This window comes from Salvelinus alpinus, chromosome 3 (genome assembly GCF_045679555.1).
Source record: "Salvelinus alpinus chromosome 3, SLU_Salpinus.1, whole genome shotgun sequence".
NCBI classification, from domain to species: domain Eukaryota; kingdom Metazoa; phylum Chordata; class Actinopteri; order Salmoniformes; family Salmonidae; genus Salvelinus; species Salvelinus alpinus.
In genome coordinates this window covers 110,352,780-110,374,129 of record NC_092088.1, presented here as the reverse complement: position 1 = coordinate 110,374,129, position 21,350 = coordinate 110,352,780, and the positions used below count along the sequence as shown (strand labels likewise).

Sequence of the window (21,350 nt, the reverse complement as noted above, 5' to 3'; positions counted from 1 at the left end):
TCCGAGGGTTCTGGATCCTTCTTAATGGGTAGATTACTTAAACAATAAGGCACAAGAGGCAGTGCTGCATCATGAATACAGTCACAGGTAAATGCCGCTGTTCAGCCTGTCGCAATAGCGGAGGTAAAGGATGCCGTTGTTCAGCCTGTCGCGATAGCGGAGGTAAAGGATGCCGTTGTTCAGCCTGTCGCGATAGCGGAGGTAAAGGATGCCGTTGTTCAGCCTGTCGCGATAGCGGAGGTAAAGGATGCCGCTGTTCAGCCTGTCGCGATAGCGGAGGTAAAGGATGCCGTTGTTCAGCCTGTCGCGATAGCGGAGGTAAAGGATGCCGTTGTTCAGCCTGTCGCGATAGCGGAGGTAAAGGATGCCGTTGTTCAGCCTGTCGCGATAGCGGAGGTAAAGGATGCCGTTGTTCAGCCTGTCGCGATAGCGGAGGTAAAGGATGCCGTTGTTCAGCCTGTCGCGATAGCGGAGGTAAAGGATGCCGTTGTTCAGCCTGTCGCGATAGCGGAGGTAAAGGATGCCGTTGTTTAGCCTGTCACGATAGCGGAGGTAAAGGATGCCGTTGTTCAGCCTGTCGCGATAGCGGAGGTAAAGGATGCCGTTGTTCAGCCTGTCGCGATAGCGGAGGTAAAGAATGCCGTTGTTCAGCCTGTCGCAATAGCGAAGGTAAAGGATGCCGTTGTTCAGCCTGTCGCGATAGCGGAGGTAAAGGATGCCGTTGTTCAGCCTGTCGCGATAGCGGAGGTAAATGATGCCGTTGTTCAGCCTGTCGCGATAGCGGAGGTAAAGGATGCCGTTGTTCAGCCTGTCGCGATAGCGGAGGTAAAGGATGCCGTTGTTCAGCCTGTCGCAATAGCGAAGGTAAAGGATGCCGTTGTTCAGCCTGTCGCGATAGCGGAGGTAAAGGATGCCGTTGTTCAGCCTGTCGCGATAGCGGAGGTAAATGATGCCGTTGTTCAGCCTGTCGCGATAGCGGAGGTAAAGGATGCCGTTGTTCAGCCTGTCGCGATAGCGGAGGTAAAGGATGCAGTTGTTCAGCCTGTCGCGATAGCGGAGGTAAAGGATGCCATTGCACTGCCTTGCATGCCTTATTGATTTAATAAAACTTACATATATTCATTAATACATTATTTTGATAAGCCAATTCATACAATTTAATTCTTTTCATTTCATGTTTCATTTTCTTTAAAAAACAAGGACATTTCTAGGTGACCCCAAAGTTTTGAACGGTAGTGTACTTGGAATGCTCTAATCTGTCTACACCCATTCAGCATCGTTCACACCCTCTTAAGCCTTAGCCCCACCCATCTCTTTAAGGATTCACAGAGTGAGTAGTGTAGTAAACAACCAAAGATTTCAAGACTAAAAGTGTTTCCTTGGGTGTCTGAGCTGTGTGCTGGTTGTTTAAACTGACAGCTTGGTGCTTTCAACATATCAATACCTCTCACAAATACATGTAGTGATGAAGTCAATCTCTCCTCCACTTTGAGCCAGGAGAGGTTGACATGCATATTATTGTTTGCTCTCTGTGTACATCCAAGGGCCAGCCGTGCTGCCCTGTTTTGAGCCAATTGCAATTTTCCTAAGTCCCTCTTTGTGGCACCTGACCACACGACTGAACAGTAGTCCAGGTGAGACAAAACTGGAGCCTGTAGGGCCTACCATGTTGATAGTGTTGTTAAAAAGGTAGAGTAGCACTTTATTACAGACAGACTTCTGCAGTCATTTCAGTCGCTGTAGTAGCTGACGTTTATAGTGTTGAGTCATCCGCATACATAGACACAATGGCTTTACTCAAAGCCAGTACCATGTCATTAGAAAATATTGAAAAAAGTAAGGGTCCTAGACAGCTGCCCTGTGGAATTCCTGATTCTACCTGGATTATATGTGAGAGGCTTCCATTAAAGAACACCCTCTGTGTTCTGTTAGACCGGCAACTCTTTATACACAATATAGCAGGGGGTATAAAGCCATAACACGTACATTTTCTTAGCAGCAGACTATGATCGATAACGTCAGAAGCTGCACTGAAGTTTAACAAAACACCCCCCTCATTCTTTTTAATCATCAATTTCTCTCAGCCAATCATCAGTCATTTGTGTAAGTGATGTGCTTTTTGAATGTCCTTCCCTATAAGCGTGCTGAAAGTCTGTTTTTGAGGAAACTAGGTGTGTGTCGCAAGTCACAACTTCCCAGGAGAGCCATTTAATCAAATTGTTTTTAAATCAAAATGCATTTGTTGGCAGAAATTCCTTCTGGAACATGTGAACTTTAATGCTCCTTAATAACAAACGTGTATACCATCTGTAAATATGAATAAAATTGATCAATTTCGAGCCTTATTGGTTAAGCCACAGAGCTGCATAAGTGTTGCTCTCCACTTTCTGGAGGATTAAGTTTTGAAATGAGTAGAATTATAGTCTGATAGCTAAGGAGATGGAGAAAACACCTTTCTCCGGATTACATCTTCAAACTAAGGGCATTGGTGGTATGGCATTCCTGACAGAGAGGTGTCCATCATGCATGATGATGTATATGGGTAAGATAGTCTAGCGTTAGCTAGCTACATTATCAGATATTACACATTTCTAAATTTGACAGGAAGTGGTTTATTTTTTAAGCTGAAGTGTACTGTTAGCTAGCTAGCTAACGTTAGCTGGCTGGCTCACTAGCTAACGTTACGAGTATGACATTATTATTCGTATCCCAGAGCCGTTTCTTTGCTAGTTAGAGCCTAATGTTAGCTAGCTAACATTGAACCTGGTTGGTTAGCTCTCAGTAGATTGTTGAGCAGATTCATGCAGGATAGTAACCACATGATTTGGCACTATGTTCATTGTTGTTTAACTAGCTAACATTAGCTGGCTGGCTCATTAGCTAACGTTACGTGACGTGTGTGATCTTACACGTTGTTTACCTTGCCAGGTTCATTGTTTACCTAGCTAGCTAACATTGAACCTGGTTGGTTAGCTCCCAGCATATTCATACAGTGTAGTAACGACATGATTTGGCACTAGGTTCATTGTTGTTTAACTATCTATTGTTAGCTGGCTGGCTTGTTAGCTAACGTTACGTGACATTGTTTACCTAGCTAGGTTCATTGTTTACCTAGCTAGGTTCATTGTTTACCTAGCTAGGTTCATTGTTTACCTAGCTAGCTAGCTACATGTCCTAAGCTAAAGTGTACAACACCCGTTGAATATGGCTGGTGTCAGTAAATGTCTGACAAAAAGCATAATGAAATTGTTGCCAGCAGAGCTGGTTAGGCTGTTTTCATGTTATCCAGAGGTAAACAAATCATCGGCCAGAGCGTCAAGTGGGGGCTCTGAACGTTATATAAAACATCCCCATATTCTAGTAAAGGCATAAATGTAGCTAATACTAGCCTCCTTCTGGCTTCAAAAGAAAAACAGGCCTTATTCCTAAAATAAAATCCCAACTTCAGCTTCAATTTTTTTGTAAGTTGTTGAATATGCAATTTAAAAGAGAGGCCGTCATCAATTAAAATTCCAAGATATTTATACGAGGTTACAGTCTCAATCTCATTGCCCTGACAGGTAGTAATAGATTTGTATGTGACACATAGAAGTAGATGACAGTGCATCACATAGTGAGACCAAAACAAAGATCTACACACATGCAAGAGGCATTTCTCACTCAATTGACCTAATGTCGTGATGTATTTTTTTTTAAGCCACTCAATAGGTCAATCTTGGAATTACTTCACCATCTTACCCACAAACTCAATTCAACACGGTTGCACATTGTTGGCTGAAGTCATCACACACATGTAACTATGCTAAAGTCCCATAGATAATAAACTGATGCTGTTTCAATATGGAGCTTAAAGTCATGTCTTTTTTACCATGGCAACAAAGACCTTTGGTTCTAAACATTGCACAATAAACTGCGGGACAATTCATAATTTTGCAGGTACAGTATCTGTCTTTATTTCAAATGTTGGTGATCATAACAGACAGTGGGTTAAGGTAAGAGACAGACAGAGGGGTAAGGTAAGAGACAGACAGAGGGTTAAGGTAAGAGACAGACAGAGGGTTAAGGTAAGAGACAGACAGAGGGTTAAGGTAAGAGACAGACAGAGGGTTAAGGTAAGAGACAGACAGAGGGTTAAGGTAAGAGACAGACAGAGGGTTAAGGTAAGAGACAGACATTGTGTTAAGGTAAGAGACAGACATTGTGTTAAGGTAAGAGACAGACAGAGGGTTAAGGTAAGAGACAGACAGAGGGTTAAGGTAAGAGACAGACAGAGGGTTAAGGTAAGATACAGACAGAGGGTTAAGGTAAGAGACAGAGATAGTTAAATGATGGGTCAGAGTCATATAATCCCCACTGCAGTCAGGGTTCTGTTGCTATGGCAACACTGCACATCAGAGTAGATCTGAGATCTTCTGTATCCTGCTGCACCTTCTAATCTCTGAAGACCCAAACACAAACCATACTTAGAAAAAAAGATCCCCCCCCCCCTCCCTTATAAATGGAATATGTGCATGTGCTGTAAATGTTTGTATGACAATAATTGTTTTTGAAAAATCTGATTTTACAATTGTGTTAGAAATGATTGACTTCTATGCCGGGGCTGGTCTGATCTTCATGGTGATGGCTTTCAGGGAGTATGTAAAGCCTTTCCATGTTTGCCAGTTGATGCCAATACCAAAGGCAGACTCGCCCCATGCATATATCCCATTGGGGTTAGTAAAATGGCAGTCGTTGTGCCAAAATCCTCCGTAGTACACCTGGGCACAGTTGGCGACATGAAGGTCCTGGTCTTTATCTAACGTTGTAAATTTCTGACCATTGTGATAAACCAGAGAATCTCCTGAGGAAAAGAACAGAGGAGATAAATAAGGACTCTAGGTAACCTAATGATAATACTTCCACCAGCTTTAGGTATGAACTAGTGATGCACCAATATGACATTTCTGGCCGATACCGATATCCGATATTTTCCTTGATTGGGAGTCCCATAGGGGCGGCGCACAATTGTCCCAGCATCGTCCGGGTTTGGCCGGGGATAGGCTTTCATTGTAAATAAGATTTTGTTCTTAACTGACTTGCCTAGTTAAATAAAGGTTAAATAAAGGTTAAATAAAGGTTAAATAAAGGTTAAATAATACCCTGCACACACCACACTGACCTAAAAGTAATTTAGTTAGCATTTATGTCCCCGTTACCAGAAAAACGTTAATCACAACCGATTTCTTTCACTTACTTGCTGTGCTGTTTCGTTGTTCATTTGTTCAGTCGCTTCATTCTCAACCAGGATTTCTATGGAACGCCGTTTGGGTCTTTGCGTGTCAAAAAATATACTATTTAACACTATTTGACGTGTCAATTAGGCTTGTTGACCAATCAGGACCTGAATATGACTGCACGTCACATAATAATTTAAGACGTTCATAATTTTTTTACATAGTTATTACACATTGATTACACTATCACTCGTATTTAATATGTCACAACGATTCATCGATACGTATGCTATGATGCTGGTAAAGTTGTCTCGCGCACCTACAGTGCTGGTCATTAAAAAAAGCTAGCTAGCTCATGGATGCAAACAATGTTAGCTAGCAAACAATGTTCTTCCCCAAAAACACAGCAAAACAACCATCTGTTTCAGTAGCTATAGTTAGCTAGCTAACATCTATTTCAGTAGCTATAGTTAGCTAGCTAACATCTATTTCAGTAGCTATAGTTAGCTAGCTAACATCTATTTCAGTAGCTTTAGTTCGCTAGCTAACATCTATTTCAGTAGCTTTAGTTCGCTAGCTAACATCTATTTCAGTAGCTTTAGTTCGCGAGCTAACATCTAGTGGACTTTGCGGTTAACAATAGTAGTAACAATAGTGGACTTTGCGGTTAGCCTTCAAAATAAAAGTATGGCATAATTCTACTATTTGGATTCATTTGCATCACTGTCAATGACATACTTTTATTTTGAAGGCAAACCACAAATTCCACTATTGTGCCTAATCCTTATTGTGGCTAGCTTCACAACTCATAACCCGGTCAGGTCGAGCCTCACTAGCCAGATGAAGCTAGCTGGCTGCTTATAACGTTAGCTTTGGGCAACAGGGTTAAGTAGCTGGCTAGCTATTTATTTTCATGAACTGAAGTTCAATTTCAATAGGCGAACAACAAGTGGCAACCTAGCTAATACTAACTCACAAGGAATCCTAAATCATTGCCAAGAATAATGAAAATGACTGCAGTTTCTACTGGTCATTGTTTTCAGGCTGGTTGTATTGGTGCTAGCTAAGTACCAAGCTAATGCTAGCTACCCCAGAAGTTGCGGTCGACCAATGATGCTTTATTACCAACGCGTTATTGAAAACACATCGATCATGCCCGGTGTTCGCTTGTTTGCAGACTTTTTTGTTCAGCTTTGACAGTGCTACTGTATCTTTTTTGACACACAAAGACCCAAACGGCGTTCCATAGTATGTATGTCATGAAGCTAATAGCAGTGATGCTATTACTGTGTAACTTCGGTAGGGCAACATCTGAAAAATAGCGCCTACTTGGTAGTGTGTACCGGTGCTCGACCAGTCGACGAAAGCCAACATCACCCACTACAGAGAACAGTTGATTGTCAAGGGCAATGGATCCCATTAACTTGGCTTTCATGGATTTCGCCTTTGAGTTGTCTCTCTGAAATGTTCTTATCCTTTCAAATGACTGCAGGACTTGTTGTCTGCTCGATCCACACAGCAGATGACTTGTTGTCTGCTCGATCCACACAGCAGATGACTTGTTGACTGCTCGATCCACACAGTAGATGACTTGTTGACTGCTCGATCCACACAGCAGATGACTTGTTGACTGCTCGATCCACACAGCAGATGACTTGTTGACTGCTCGATCCACACAGCAGATGACTTGTTGACTGCTCGATCCACACAGCAGATGACTTGTTGACTGCTCGATCCACACAGCAGATGACTTGTTGACTGCTCGATCCACACAGCAGACATTGTGGGCTTGGAATGCTGTGTTGCACGTGTAGCGCTACATTTACGTGGTGTCATTACGTTAAACTAGACACCGGGCCGATACCGACGATGGCATTTTTAGTTAATATCAGCCGATTCCGATATGTTCACCGATATATCATGCATCCCTAGTATGAACCCTTGTTGACAGATTTTCTTGTACTATACTCTAGGACTATATTCTGGTACTATATTCTGGTAATATACTCTAGTACTATATGCTGGTACTATATTCTGGTACTATATTCTGGTACTATACTCTAGGACTATATTCTAGTACTATACTATGGTACTATATTATGGTACTATACTCTAGGACTATATTCTAGTACTGTATTCTGGTACTATACTCTAGGACTATATTCTAGTACTATATTCTGGTACTATACTCTTGGACTATATTCTAGTGCTACACTGCTCAAAAAAATAAAGGGAACACTAAAATAACACATCCTAGATCTGAATGAATGAAATATTCTTATTAAATACTTTTTTCTTTACATAGTTGAATGTGCTGACAACAAAATCACACAAAAATTATCAATGGAAATCAAATTTATCAACCCATGGAGGTCTGGATTTGGAGTCACACTCAAAATTAAAGTGGAAAACCACACTACAGGCTGATCCAACTTTGATGTAATGTCCTTAAAACAAGTCAAAATGAGGGTCAGTAGTGTGTGTGGCCTCCACGTGCCTGTATGACCTCCTTACAACGCCTGGGCATGCTCCTGATGAGGTGGCGGATGGTCTCCTGAGGGATCTCCTCCCAGACCTGGACTAAAGCATCCGCCAACTCCTGGACAGTCTGTGGTGCAACGTGGCGTTGGTGGATGGAGCGAGACATGATGTCCCAGATGTGCTCAATTGGATTCAGGTCTGGGGAACGGGCGGGCCAGTCCATAGCATCAATGCCTTCCTCTTGCAGGAACTGCTGACAAACTCCAGCCACATGAGGTCTAGCATTGTCTTGCATTAGGAGGAACCCAGGGCCAACCGCACCAGCATATGGTCTCACAAGGGGTCTGAGGATCTCATCTCGGTACCTAATGGCAGTCAGGCTACCTCTGGCGCGCACATGGAGGGCTGTGCGGCCCCCCAAAGAAATGCCACCCCACACCATGACTGACCCACCGCCAAACCGGTCATGCTGGAGGATGTTGCAGGCAGCAGAACGTTCTCCACGGCGTCTCCAGACTCTGTCACGTCTGTCACATGTGCTCAGTGTGAACCTGCTTTCATCTGTGAAGAGCACAGGGCGTCAGTGGCGAATTTCCCAATCTTGGTGTTCTCTGGCAAATGCCAAATGTCCTGCACGGTGTTGGGCTGTAAGCACAACCCCCACCTGTGGACGTCGGGCCCTCATACCACCCTCATGGAGTCTGTTTCTAACCGTTTGAGCAGACACATGCACATTTGTGGCCTGCTGGAGGTCATTTTGCATGGCTCTGGCAGTGCTCCTCCTGCTCCTCCTAGCACAAAGGCGGAGGTAGCGGTCCTGCTACTGGGTTGTTGCCCTCCTACGGCCTCCTCCACGTCTTCTGATGTACTGGCCTGTCTCCTGGTAGCGCCTCCATACTCTAGACACTACGCTGACAGACACAGCAAACCTTCTTGCCACAGCTCGCATTGATGTGCCATCCTGGATGAGCTGCACTACCTGAGCCACTTGTGTGGGTTGTAGACTCCATCTCATCCTACCACTAGAGTGAAAGCACCGCCAGCATTCAAAAGTGACCAAAACATCAGCCAGGAAGCATAGGAACTGAGAAGTGGTCTGTGGTCACCACCTGCAGAACCACTCCTTTATTGGGGGTGTCTTGCTAATTGCCTATAATTTCCACCTGTTGTCTATTCCATTTGCACAACAGCATGTGGAATTTATTGTCAATCAGTGTTGCTTCCTAAGTGGACAGTTTAATTTCACAGAAGTGTGATTGACTTGGAGTTACATTGTGTTGTTTAAGTGTTCCCTTTATTTTTTTGAGCAGTGTATATTCTGGTACTATATTCTGGTACTATACTCTTGGACTATATTCTAGTGCTATATTCTGGTACTATACTCTTGGACTATATCATGGTACTATATTCTGGTACTATACTCTGGTACTATACTCTTGGACTATATTCTAGTGTTATATTATGGTACTATACTCTGGTACTATACTCTTGGACTATATTATGGTACTATATTCTGGCACTATAATCTTGGTCTATATTCTAGTGCTATATGCTGGTACTATATTCTGGTACTATACTATTGGACTATATTCTGGTACTATATTACGGTACTATATTCTTGGACTATATTCTGGTACTATACTCTTGGACTATATTCTGGTACTATATTATGGTACTATACTCTTGGACTATATTCTGGTACTATATTCTGGTACTGTATTCTTGGACTATATTCTAGTGTTATATCATGGTACTATACTCTGGTACTATACTCCTGGACTATATTATGGTACTATATTCTGGTACTATAATCTTGGTCTATATTCTAGTGCTATATTATGGTACTATACTCTGGTATTATATTCTTGTACTATACTCTTGGACTATATTCTGGTGCCATATTCTGGTGCTATATTATTGGACTATATTCTGGTACTATGGTATATTTTGGTACTACAGTATATTATTGGACTATATTATGGTACTATATTCTGGTACTACAGTATATTATTGGACTATATTCTGGTACTACAGTATATTATTGGACTATATTCTGGTACTACAGTATATTATTGGACTATATTCTGGTACTACAGTATATTCTGGTACTACAGTATATTCTGGTACTACAGTATATTCTGGTACTATATTCTGGTACTACAGTATATTCTGGTACTACAGTATATTCTGGTACTATATTCTGGTACTACAGTATATTCTGGTACTATATTCTGGTACTACAGTATATTAATGGACTATATTCTGGTACTACAGTATATTCTGGTACTACAGTATATTATTGGACTATATTCTGGTACTACAGTATATTCTGGTACTACAGTAAATTCTTGGACTATTTTCTTAGACTTTTTTTCTTGTTATTTTTTCTTGGACAATATAAATTGTCCCCCACCTGCTCCTCCATCTTTGAATGAGCCCAGTGTTAGCAGGTATCCTTCAGCCTCTGGTCCAACGGAGAAGGAAGAGTACTGAGCATAGACCTTATTCCCCTCAAAGTCCTCCATGGCCACCCTCAGCTCATAGGTTCCTTTCATAGTCAGGAGATGCATCGTCTCCAGCCCTGGAGAATGAGATCAACATAGCAATTCACTGTGTTGTCTGAATACAATGACAAATGGCCTTGAATGAACTAGGACAAACCGGATGAAGTCCGTGGTAGAACAAGGTTCTAGGAGGAGAACGTTCTGTTGGCTAGAAGTTAAACCCGTTCTTACCCAGCCAGTACTCTCCAGCTGCGCTCCCAAAACCACTCTTGTACTGATCCCACTTCCTGTGGAAGTTCACTGATCCATCCTGTCGGCTCTGAATCAGCTGATTTAGAGAGAGATTGATTCAATGACAGATTAAGAGAGAGATATTGTTTTATTGACAGATTAAGAGAGAGATATTGTTTAATTTAAAGATTAAAATAGAGAGAGATTATTTAATTGACCGATTAAGAGCGATATATTGTTTAATTGACAGATTAAGAGAGAGATATTGTTTAATTTACAGATTAAGATAGAGAGAGATTGTTTAATTGACAGATTCATATAGAGAGATTGTTTAATTGACAGATTAAGAGAGAGAGAAATTGTTTAATTGACAGATTAAGAGAGAGAGCAATTGTTTAATTGTCAGATTAAGAGAGAGAAATGGTTTAATTGACAGATTCATATAGAGAGGTTGTTTAATTGTCAGATTAAGAGAGAGAGAAATTATTTAATTGACAGATTGAGAAAGCGATTGTTTAATTGTCAGATTAAGAGAGAGAGAGTGTTTGATAAACAGATTAGGAGAGAGAGAGACAGTTCATGGTAAATTAGTCTTTAAGTGTATTTCAATAACACAAATTGAAACTGACCGTCCACTTTCCTAGATGTGCACTTTCCAACCCCATGTCACAGAACACCTGGACAGGTGAGGTAGGTCCTGCAGGGTAGATGGTGTAGACCCCGTTTTGTCCAGAACCTGATCTATAGACCTCATCACAGTCCACTGGATGCAGGGAGGACTGCCCCATCACGGGCACCAGTAGAGCCAGCAGCAAGATGGACTGCAGCACAGGGTAGATGGATATAGCAGTTTTAATGCAAAAACTGTCTACTGTTGGTTCATTTGTATTTGTATTTATTATGGATCCCCATTAGCTGCTGCCTGGGGTCCAGCAAAATAAGGCAGTTTATACAGTTTTAAAAACATTACAATACATTCACAGATTTCACAACACACTGTGTTCCCTCAGGCCCCTACTCCACCACTACCACATATCTACAGCACTAAATCCATCTGTATGTATAGTGCGTATGTTATTGTGTGTGTGTGTGTGTGTGTGTGTGTGTGTGTGTGTGTGTGTGTGTGTGTGTGTGTGTGTGTGTGTGTGTGTGTGTGTGTGTGTGTGTGTGTGTGTGTGTGTCTCTCTTCACAGTCCCTGCTGTTCCATAAGGTGTATTTTTATCTGTTTTTTAAAATCTGATTCTCCTGCTGCATCAGTTACCTGATGTGGAATAGAGTTCCATGTAGTCATGGCTCTATGTAGTACTGTGCACCTCCCATAGTCTGTTCTGGACTTAGGGACTGTGAAGAGATCTCTGGTGGCATGTCTTGTGGGGTATGCATGGGTGTCTGAGCTGTGTGCTAGTAGTTTAGACAGACAGCTCGGTGCATTCAACATGTCAATACCTCTCATAAATACAAGTAGTGATGAAGTCATTCTCTCCTCCACTTTCAGCCAGGAGAGATTGAAATGCATATCATTAATATTAGCTCTCTGTACATCCAAGGGCCAGCCGTGCTGCCCTGTTCTGAGACAATTGCAATTTTGCTAAGTCCTTTTTTGTGGCACCTGACCACACGACTGAACAGTAGTCCAGGTGCAACAAAACTAGGGCCTGTAGGACCTGCCTTGTTGACAGTGTTGTTAAGAAGGTAGAGCATCGCTTTATTATAGACAGACGTCTCCCCATCTTAGCTACTACTGCATCAATATGTTTTGAACATGACAGTTTACAATCCAGGGTTACTCCAAGCAGTTTAGTCATCTCAACTTTCTCAATTTCCACATTATTTATTACAATATTTAGTTGAGGTTTAGGGTTTAGTGAATGATTTGTTCCAAATACAATGCTTTTAGTTTTATAAATATTTAGGACTAACTTATTCCTTGCCACCCACTCTGAAACTACCTGCAGCTCTTTGTTTAGTGTTGCAGTCTTTTCAGTCTCTGTAGTAGCTGACCTGTATAGTGTTGAGTCATCCGTATACATAGACAAACTGGCTTTACTCAAAGCCAGTGGCATGTCGTTAGTAAAAATTGAAAAAGTAAGGGGCCTAAACAGCTGCCCTGGGGAATTCCTGATTCTACCTGGATTATGTTGGAGAGGTTTCCATTAAAGAACACCCTCTGTGTTCTATTAGACAGGTAACTCTTTATCCACATTATAGCAGGGGGTGTAAAGCCATAACACGTACGTTTTTCCAGCAGCAGACTATGATCGATAATGTCAAAAGCTGCACTGAAGTCTAACAAGACAGCCCCCACAATACGTTTATCATCAGTTTCTCTCAGCCAATCATCAATCATTTGTGTAAGTGCTGCGCTTGTTGAGTGTCCTTCCCTATAAGCATGCTGAAAGTCTGAGGTCAATTTGTTTACTGTGAAATAGCATTGTATCTGGTCAAACACATTTTTTCCAGAAGTTTACTAAGGATTGGTAACAGGCTGATTGTCAGCTATTTGAGCCAGTAAAGGGGGCTTTACTATTTTTATGTAGCGGAATGACTTTAGCTTCCCTCCAGGTCTGAGGGCACACACTTTCTAGTAGGCTTAAATTGAAGACATGGCAAATAGGAGTGGCAATATCGTCTGCTATTATCCTCAGTAAATTTCCATCCAGATTGTCAAACACCGGTGGCTTGTCATTGTTGACAGACAATATACATTTTTTCACCTCTTCCACGCAGACTTTAAGGGAATTCAAAAGTACAATTCTTGTCTTTCATAATTTCGTCAGATATACTTGGATGTGTAGTGTCAGCGTTTGTTGCTGGCATGTCATCCCTAAGTTTGCTTATCTTGCCAATTAAAAAGTCATTAGTAGTTGGCAATATCAGTGGGCTTTGTGATGCAATATCAGCCATCTGATTCAATGAATGATGAAGCCGTGTTGACTAACATTCCCCAAAGCTTTTTACGATCATTCTTTATATCATGTAACCAATCAGTTGGGCTGCCAGACTTAATTGCCACACCTTTTGCCTCATCCCTCTCAACCATACCATTTTTCAATTCCTCATCAATCCAAGGGGATTTAACAGTTTTTACAGTCATTTTCTTAATGGGCATTACATTAAGCAACTGGAATAAGCACTTTCATAAATGTGTCATGTGCAGTGTCTGTTTGCTCCTCAATACACACCACAAACCTACAGATATTCTTTACATCAATAACGTAGGAATCACTACAGAACTTCTTGTATGACCTCTTATACACTATATTAGGCCCAGCCTTCAGAACTGGTTTTACTAGATATGGCTGCTATATTGGGATCACTACATCAGATGGATTTGTATACTGCTTTCAAACAAATTTCTGCAGCATTAGTAAAGATGTGATCAATACATGTTGATAATTTCATTCCTGTGCTGTTAGTAAATACCCTGGTAGGTTGATTGATAACCTGAACCAGGTTGCAGGCACTGGTTACTGTTTGAAGTTTTTTCCTGAGTGGGCAGCTTGATGAAAGCCAGTCAATTTTTAAATCCCCCAGCAAATATACCTCTCTGTTGATATCACATACATTATCAAGCATTTCACATATTATCCAGATACTGACTGTTAGCACTTGGTGGTCTGTAGCAGCTTCCCACCAGAATGGGCTTTTCATTAGAGACACATGTCCTATAGTCACGTTAGTATCTCTGAATGGTCTTTTCATTAGAGACACATGTCCTATAGTCACGTTAGTATCTCTGAATGGTCTTTTCATTAGAGACACATGTCCTATAGTCATGTTAGTATCTCTGAATGGTCTTTTCATTAGAGACACATGTCCTATAGTCACGTTAGTACCTCTGAATGGTCTTTTCATTAGAGACACATGTCCTATAGTCACGTTAGTATCTCTGAATGGTCTTTTCATTAGAGAGACATGTCCTATAGTCACGTTAGTATCTCAGAATGGTCTTTTCATTAGAGACACATGTCCTATAGTCACGTTAGTATCTCAGAATGGGCTTTTCATTAGAGACACATGTCCTATAGTCATGTTAGTATCTCTGAATGGTCTTTTCATTAGAGACACATGTCCTATAGTCACGTTAGTATCTCAGAATGGTCTTTTCATTAGAGACACATGTCCTATAGTCACGTTAGTATCTCTGAATGGTCTTTTCATTAGAGACACATGTCCTATAGTCACGTTAGTACCTCTGAATGGTCTTTTCATTAGAGACACATGTCCTATAGTCACGTTAGTACCTCTGAATGGTCTTTTCATTAGAGACACATGTCCTATAGTCACGTTAGTACCTCTGAATGGTCTTTTCATTAGAGACACATGTCCTATAGTCACGTTAGTACCTCTGAATGGTCTTTTCATTAGAGACACATGTCCTATAGTCACGTTAGTATCTCTGAATGGTCTTTTCATTAGAGACACATGTCCTATAGTCACGTTAGTACCTCTGAATGGTCTTTTCATTAGAGACACATGTCCTATAGTCACGTTAGTATCTCAGAATGGTGTTTTCATTAGAGACACATGTCCTATAGTCACGTTAGTATCTCAGAATGGTCTTTTCATTAGAGACACATGTCCTATAGTCACGTTAGTATCTCAGAATGGTCTTTTCATTAGAGACACATGTCCTATAGTCACGTTAGTACCTCTGAATGGTCTTTTCATTAGAGACACATGTCCTATAGTCACGTTAGTACCTCTGAATGGTCTTTTCATTAGAGACACATGTCCTATAGTCACGTTAGTACCTCTGAATGGTCTTTTCATTAGAGACACATGTCCTATAGTCACGTTAGTACCTCTGAATGGTCTTTTCATTAGAGACACATGTCCTATAGTCACGTTAGTATCTCTGAATGGTCTTTTCATTAGAGACACATGTCCTATAGTCACGTTAGTACCTCTGAATGGTCTTTTCATTAGAGACACATGTCCTATAGTCACGTTAGTATCTCAGAATGGTGTTTTCATTAGAGACACATGTCCTATAGTCACGTTAGTATCTCAGAATGGTCTTTTCATTAGAGACACATGTCCTATAGTCACGTTAGTATCTCAGAATGGTCTTTTCATTAGAGACACATGTCCTATAGTCACGTTAGTACCTCTGAATGGTCTTTTCATTAGAGACACATGTCCTATAGTCACGTTAGTATCTCTGAATGGTCTTTTCATTAGAGACACATGTCCTATAGTCACGTTAGTACCTCTGAATGGTCTTTTCATTAGAGAGACATGTCCTATAGTCACGTTAGTATCTCAGAATGGTCTTTTCATTAGAGACACATGTCCTATAGTCACGTTAGTATCTCAGAATGGTGTTTTCATTAGAGACACATGTCCTATAGTCACGTTAGTATCTCAGAATGGTCTTTTCATTAGAGACACATGTCCTATAGTCACGTTAGTATCTCAGAATGGTCTTTTCATTAGAGACACATGTCCTATAGTCACGTTAGTACCTCTGAATGGTCTTTTCATTAGAGACACATGTCCTATAGTCACGTTAGTATCTCTGAATGGTCTTTTCATTAGAGACACATGTCCTATAGTCACGTTAGTATCTCTGAATGGTCTTTTCATTAGAGACACATGTCCTATAGTCACGTTAGTATCTCAGAATGGTCTTTTCATTAGAGACACATGTCCTATAGTCACGTTAGTACCTCTGAATGGTCTTTTCATTAGAGACACATGTCCTATAGTCACGTTAGTATCTCTGAATGGTCTTTTCATTAGAGACACATGTCCTATAGTCACGTTAGTATCTCAGAATGGTGTTTTCATTAGAGACACATGTCCTATAGTCACGTTAGTATCTCTGAATGGTCTTTTCATTAGAGACACATGTCCTATAGTCACGTTAGTATCTCTGAATGGTCTTTTCATTAGAGACACATGTCCTATAGTCACGTTAGTACCTCTGAATGGTCTTTTCATTAGAGACACATGTCCTATAGTCACGTTAGTACCTCTGAATGGTCTTTTCATTAGAGACACATGTCCTATAGTCATGTTAGTATCTCTGAATGGTGTTTTCATTAGAGACACATGTCCTATAGTCACGTTAGTATCTCTGAATGGTCTTTTCATTAGAGACACATGTCCTATAGTCACGTTAGTATCTCTGAATGGTCTTTTCATTAGAGACACATGTCCTATAGTCACGTTAGTATCTCTGAATGGTCTTTTCATTAGAGACACATGTCCTATAGTCACGTTAGTATCTCTGAATGGTGTTTTCATTAGAGACACATGTCCTATAGTCACGTTAGTATCTCTGAATGGTCTTTTCATTAGAGACACATGTCCTATAGTCACGTTAGTACCTCTGAATGGTGTTTTCATTAGAGACACATGTCCTATAGTCACGTTAGTACCTCTGAATGGTGTTTTCATTAGAGACACATGTCCTATAGTCACGTTAGTACCTCTGAATGGTCTTTTCATTAGAGACACATGTCCTATAGTCACGTTAGTATCTCAGAATGGTGTTTTCATTAGAGACACATGTCCTATAGTCATGTTAGTATCTCTGAATGGTGTTTTCTGATCATTCTAATAATGGTTTATTAATACATACCATCGTTGTTGTGATAGATGTCTGTCTGCCTTTGAAGGAAACTTCAGAATAGTTTGTTGAATGGACGTCCTGTAAGAGAAGGGAGCTCATTTACTACAGTACTGTTCAGGCCACCAGCTGTAGGTGAAATACTACCACTTACACAGTCACTCTGCCTCACTATGACAATTTACTTTTACTGTGTTAACAAACAGGATTTTAGTTAGGTCCTATGATGACTGAACAGATCGGACAATGTTACATTAGGCACCAGGAAAACCTCCCTTCCTAATTGTTTGATTTGAAATGATTTGAAATGATTTGTGTTCAGTTAAGAATAGTGAGAGACATGCATGAGCTCACCTGTATCAGTGACAGATGTGTCTTCATGAGCTGTTTGTCCCGACTAAGATGCACACCTCTTTATAAAGGCAACCAGAGCATGTTGCATCACTCAGTACTTTCCCTGGTCCACACCTCTTTATAAAGGCAACCAGAGCATGTTGCATCACTCAGTACTTTCCCTGGTCCACACCTCTTTATAAAGGCAACCAGAGCATGTTGCATCACTCAGTACTTTCCCTGGTCCACACCTCTTTATAAAGGCAACCAGAGCACGTTGCATCACTCAGTACTTTCCCTGTGTTTTCCCTAAGCGCCGGACGTCGGCCAAACAGCCGGTAACATACTCATTTTCAGCCGGCTACTTTTTCCACTTCAAAAATGAACTGCTACTTTTCATTTAAAAGTTTTAATTCGCTAGCAGACAACTCAGTTGAGACCTCTCCTGCTAGGATGAACGATATGCATCTTCTAGTGATCTATTTGACAGGCCGATGATCTGTTGATAGGACAGGCCCATGATCTGTTGATAGGACAGGCCCGTGATCTATTGATAGGACAGGCCGATGATCTGTTGATAGGACAGGCCGATGATCTGTTGATAGGACAGGCCCATGATCTGTTGATAGGACAGGCCGATGATCTGTTGATAGGACAGGCCGATGATCTGTTGATAGGACAGGCCCACGATCTGTTGATAGGACAGGCCGATGATCTGTTGATAGGACAGGCCGATGATCTGTTGATAGGACAGGCCAGTGATCTGTTGATAGGACAGGCCGGTGATCTGTTGATAGGACAGGCCAGTGATCTGTTGATAGGACAGGCCCATGATCTGTTGATAGGACAGGCCAATGATCTGTTGATAGGACAGGCCAATGATCTGTTGATAGGACAGGCCCATGATCTGTTGATAGGACAGGCCGATGATCTGTTGATAGGACAAGCCGATGATATGTTGATAGGACAGGCCCGTGATCTATTGATAGGACAGGCCCATGATCTATTGATAGGACAGGCCCGTGATCTATTGATAGGACAGGCCCGTAATCTATTGATAGGACAGGCCCGTAATCTATTGATATGACAGGCCCGTAATACAGTGGGGAGAACAAGTATTTGATACACTGACAATTTTGCAGGTTTTCCTACTTACAAAGCATGTAGAGGTCTGTAATTTCTATCATAGGTACACTTCAACTGTGAGAGAAGGAATCTAAAACAAAAATCCAGAAAATCACATTGTATGATTTTTAATTAATTAATTTGCATTTTATTGCATGACATAAGTATTTGATACATCAGAAAAGCAGAACTGAATATTTGGTACAGAAACCTTAGTTTGCAATTACAGAGATCATACGTTTCCTGTAGTTCTTGACCAGGTTTGCACACACTGCAGCAGGGATTTTGGCCCACTCCTCCATACAGACCTTCTCCAGATCCTTCAGGTTTCGGGGCTGTCGCTGGGCAATACGGACTTTCGGCTCCCTCCAAAGATTTTCTATTGGGTTCAGGTCTGGAGACTGGCTAGGCCACTCCAGGACCTTGAGATGCTTCTTACGGAGCCACTCCTTAGTTGCCCTGGCTGTGTGTTTCGGGTCGTTGTCATGCTGGAAGACCCAGCCACGACCCATCTTCAATGCTCTTACTGAGGGAAGGAGGTTGTTGGTCAAGATCTCGCGATACATGGCCCCATCCATCCTCCCTTCAATACGGTGCAGTCGTCCTGTCCCCTTTGCAGAAAAGCATCCCCAAAGAATGATGTTTCCACCTCCATGCTTCACGGTTGGGATGGTGTTCTTGGGGTTGTACTCATCCTTCTATTCCTCCAAACACGGCGAGTGGAGTTTAGAGCAAAAAGCTCTATTTTTGTCTCATCAGACCACATGACCTTCTCCCATTCCTCCTCTGGATCATCCAGATGGTCATTGGCAAACTTCAGACGGGCCTGGACATGCGCTGGCTTGAGCAGGGGGACCTTGCGTGCGCTGCAGGATTTTAATCCATGACGGCGTAGTGTGTTACTAATGGTTTTCTTTGAGACTGTGGTCCCAGCTCTCTTCAGGTCATTGACCAGGTCCTGCCGTGTAGTTCTGGGCTGATCCCTCACATTCCTCATGATCATTGATGCCCCACGAGGTGAGATCTTGCATGGAGCCCCAGACCGAGGGTGATTGACCGTCATCTTGAACTTCTTCCATTTTCTAATAATTGTGCCAACAGTTGTTGCCTTCTCACCAAGCTGCTTGGCTATTGTCCTGTAGCCCATCCCAGCCTTGTACAGGTCTACAATTTATCCCTGATGTCCTTACACAGCTCTCTGGTCTTGGCCATTGTGGAGAGGTTGGAGTCTGTTTGATTGAGTGTGTGGACAGGTGTCTTTTATACAGGTAACGAGTTCAAACAGGTGCAGTTAATACAGGTAATGAGTGGAGAACAGGAGGGCTTCTTAAAGAAAAACTAACAGGTCTGTGAGAGCCGGAATTCTTACTGGTTGGTAGGTGATCAAATACTTATGTCATGCAATAAAATGCAAATTAATTACTTAAAAATCATACAATGTGATTTTCTGGATTTTTGTTTTAGATTCCGTCTCTCACAGTTGAAGTGTACCTATGATAAAAATGACAGACCTCTACATGCTTTGTAAGTAGGAAAACCTGCAAAATCGGCAGTGTATCAAATACTTGTTCTCCCCACTGTATATTGATAGGACAGGCCCATGATCTGTTGATAGGACAGGCCCATAATCTATTGATAGGACAGGCCCGTGATCTATTGATAGGACAGGCCCATGATCTATTGATAGGACAGGCCCATGATCTATTGATAGGACAGGCCCGTAATCTATTGATATGACAGGCCCGTAATCTATTGATAGGACAGGCCCGTGATCTATTGATAGGACAGGCCCATGATCTATTGATAGGACAGGCCCGTGATCTATTGATAGGACAGGCCCGTGATCTATTGATAGGACAGGCCCATGATCTATTGATTGGACAGGCCCGTGATCTATTGATAGGACAGGCCCGTAATCTATTGATAGGACAGGCCCGTAATCTATTGATAGGACAGGCCCGTAATCTATTGATAGGACATGCCCATGATCTGTTGATAGGACAGCCCCGTAATCTATTGATATGACAAGCCCGTAATCTATTGATAGGACAGGCCCATGAACTGTTGATAGGACAGGCCCGTAATCTATTGATAGGACAGGCCCGTAATCTATTGATAGGACAGGCCCGTAATCTATTGATAGGACAGGCCCGTAATCTATTGATAGGACAGGCCCGTAATCTATTGATAGGACAGGCCCGTAATCTATTGATAGGACAAGCCCGTAATCTATTGATAGGACAGGCCCATGATCTGTTGATAGGACAGGCCCGTAATCTATTGATAGGACAGGCCCGTAATCTATTGATAGGACAGGCCCGTAATCTATTGATAGGACAGGCCCGTAATCTATTGATAGGACAGGCCCGTAATCTATTGATAGGACAGGCCCATGATCTATTGATAGGACAGGCCCATGTCAGTCACAATGTGAGCGATGACAGGGAAACACTGCTGGTTTGACAGTGTGCTGTTTGTCCCGTCTCCGTAGCTGTGTGATGTGTGGGCGCTGTGATGGCTTGCAGTTGAATTTCTTTACACGGAGGAGGGCGAGAGGTGCTCCTTCATCGTCTCAGTGAATTTGCACATCCCATGTCATGTAAATGGTAACGACGAGTCCAAATCCACAGCCTATATATTGTTTTGTGGCACATTCATTTATTGTCTTTGGCGTGTTTCCAATAGCCCGCCGGGAGGTCATGGCGCATCGGCTTTTCACGGTGCTTTGATTGACTAGTTTATAAAAGGTGACTGAATGAAGTCCATCTCCTATAGCCTCTGGTATTCATACGTCATACAACGTAGTTAAATACCCATAGGACAAGTAAACAAACCAATGATCTGGTTTAATGTTAAAACAGGTTTAATGTTAAATAACATGTTTA

The 21,350-nt window shown here is 41.8% G+C and overlaps 2 protein-coding genes across 2 annotated transcripts in view; one reads left to right on the top strand and one right to left on the bottom strand.

Moving 5' to 3' along the window:
- LOC139569899 (ankyrin-3-like) overlaps nucleotides 1–21,350 on the top strand; it is a 195,762-nt gene that overhangs the window by 19,094 nt on the left and 155,318 nt on the right. The window lies entirely within an intron of this gene.
- LOC139571692 (microfibril-associated glycoprotein 4-like) lies at nucleotides 3,926–17,498 on the bottom strand. Its single transcript, XM_071394840.1, has 6 exons — nucleotides 17,362–17,498; nucleotides 17,020–17,088; nucleotides 11,059–11,250; nucleotides 10,430–10,526; nucleotides 10,108–10,275; nucleotides 3,926–4,840 (listed from the first exon to the last, which is right to left on the bottom strand). The coding sequence occupies exons 1-6, from the start codon at nucleotides 17,386–17,388 to the stop codon at nucleotides 4,590–4,592; spliced, it is 804 nt and encodes a 267-aa protein (XP_071250941.1). The 5' UTR covers nucleotides 17,389–17,498; the 3' UTR covers nucleotides 3,926–4,589.

Bases quoted from the DNA above. Each gene is read 5' to 3' on its own strand.
- LOC139571692 (XM_071394840.1), bottom strand. From the start codon at position 17,388: ATGAAGACACATCTGTCACTGATACAG. The intron at 11,251-17,019 runs GTATGTATTAAT...CCTGTGCTGCAG, and splicing joins CATCTATCACAACAACGATG to TCCATCTTGCTGCTGGCTCT. The intron at 4,841-10,107 runs GTGGGGGACAAT...TCTTTTCCTCAG, and splicing joins ATTCAAAGATGGAGGAGCAG to GAGATTCTCTGGTTTATCAC.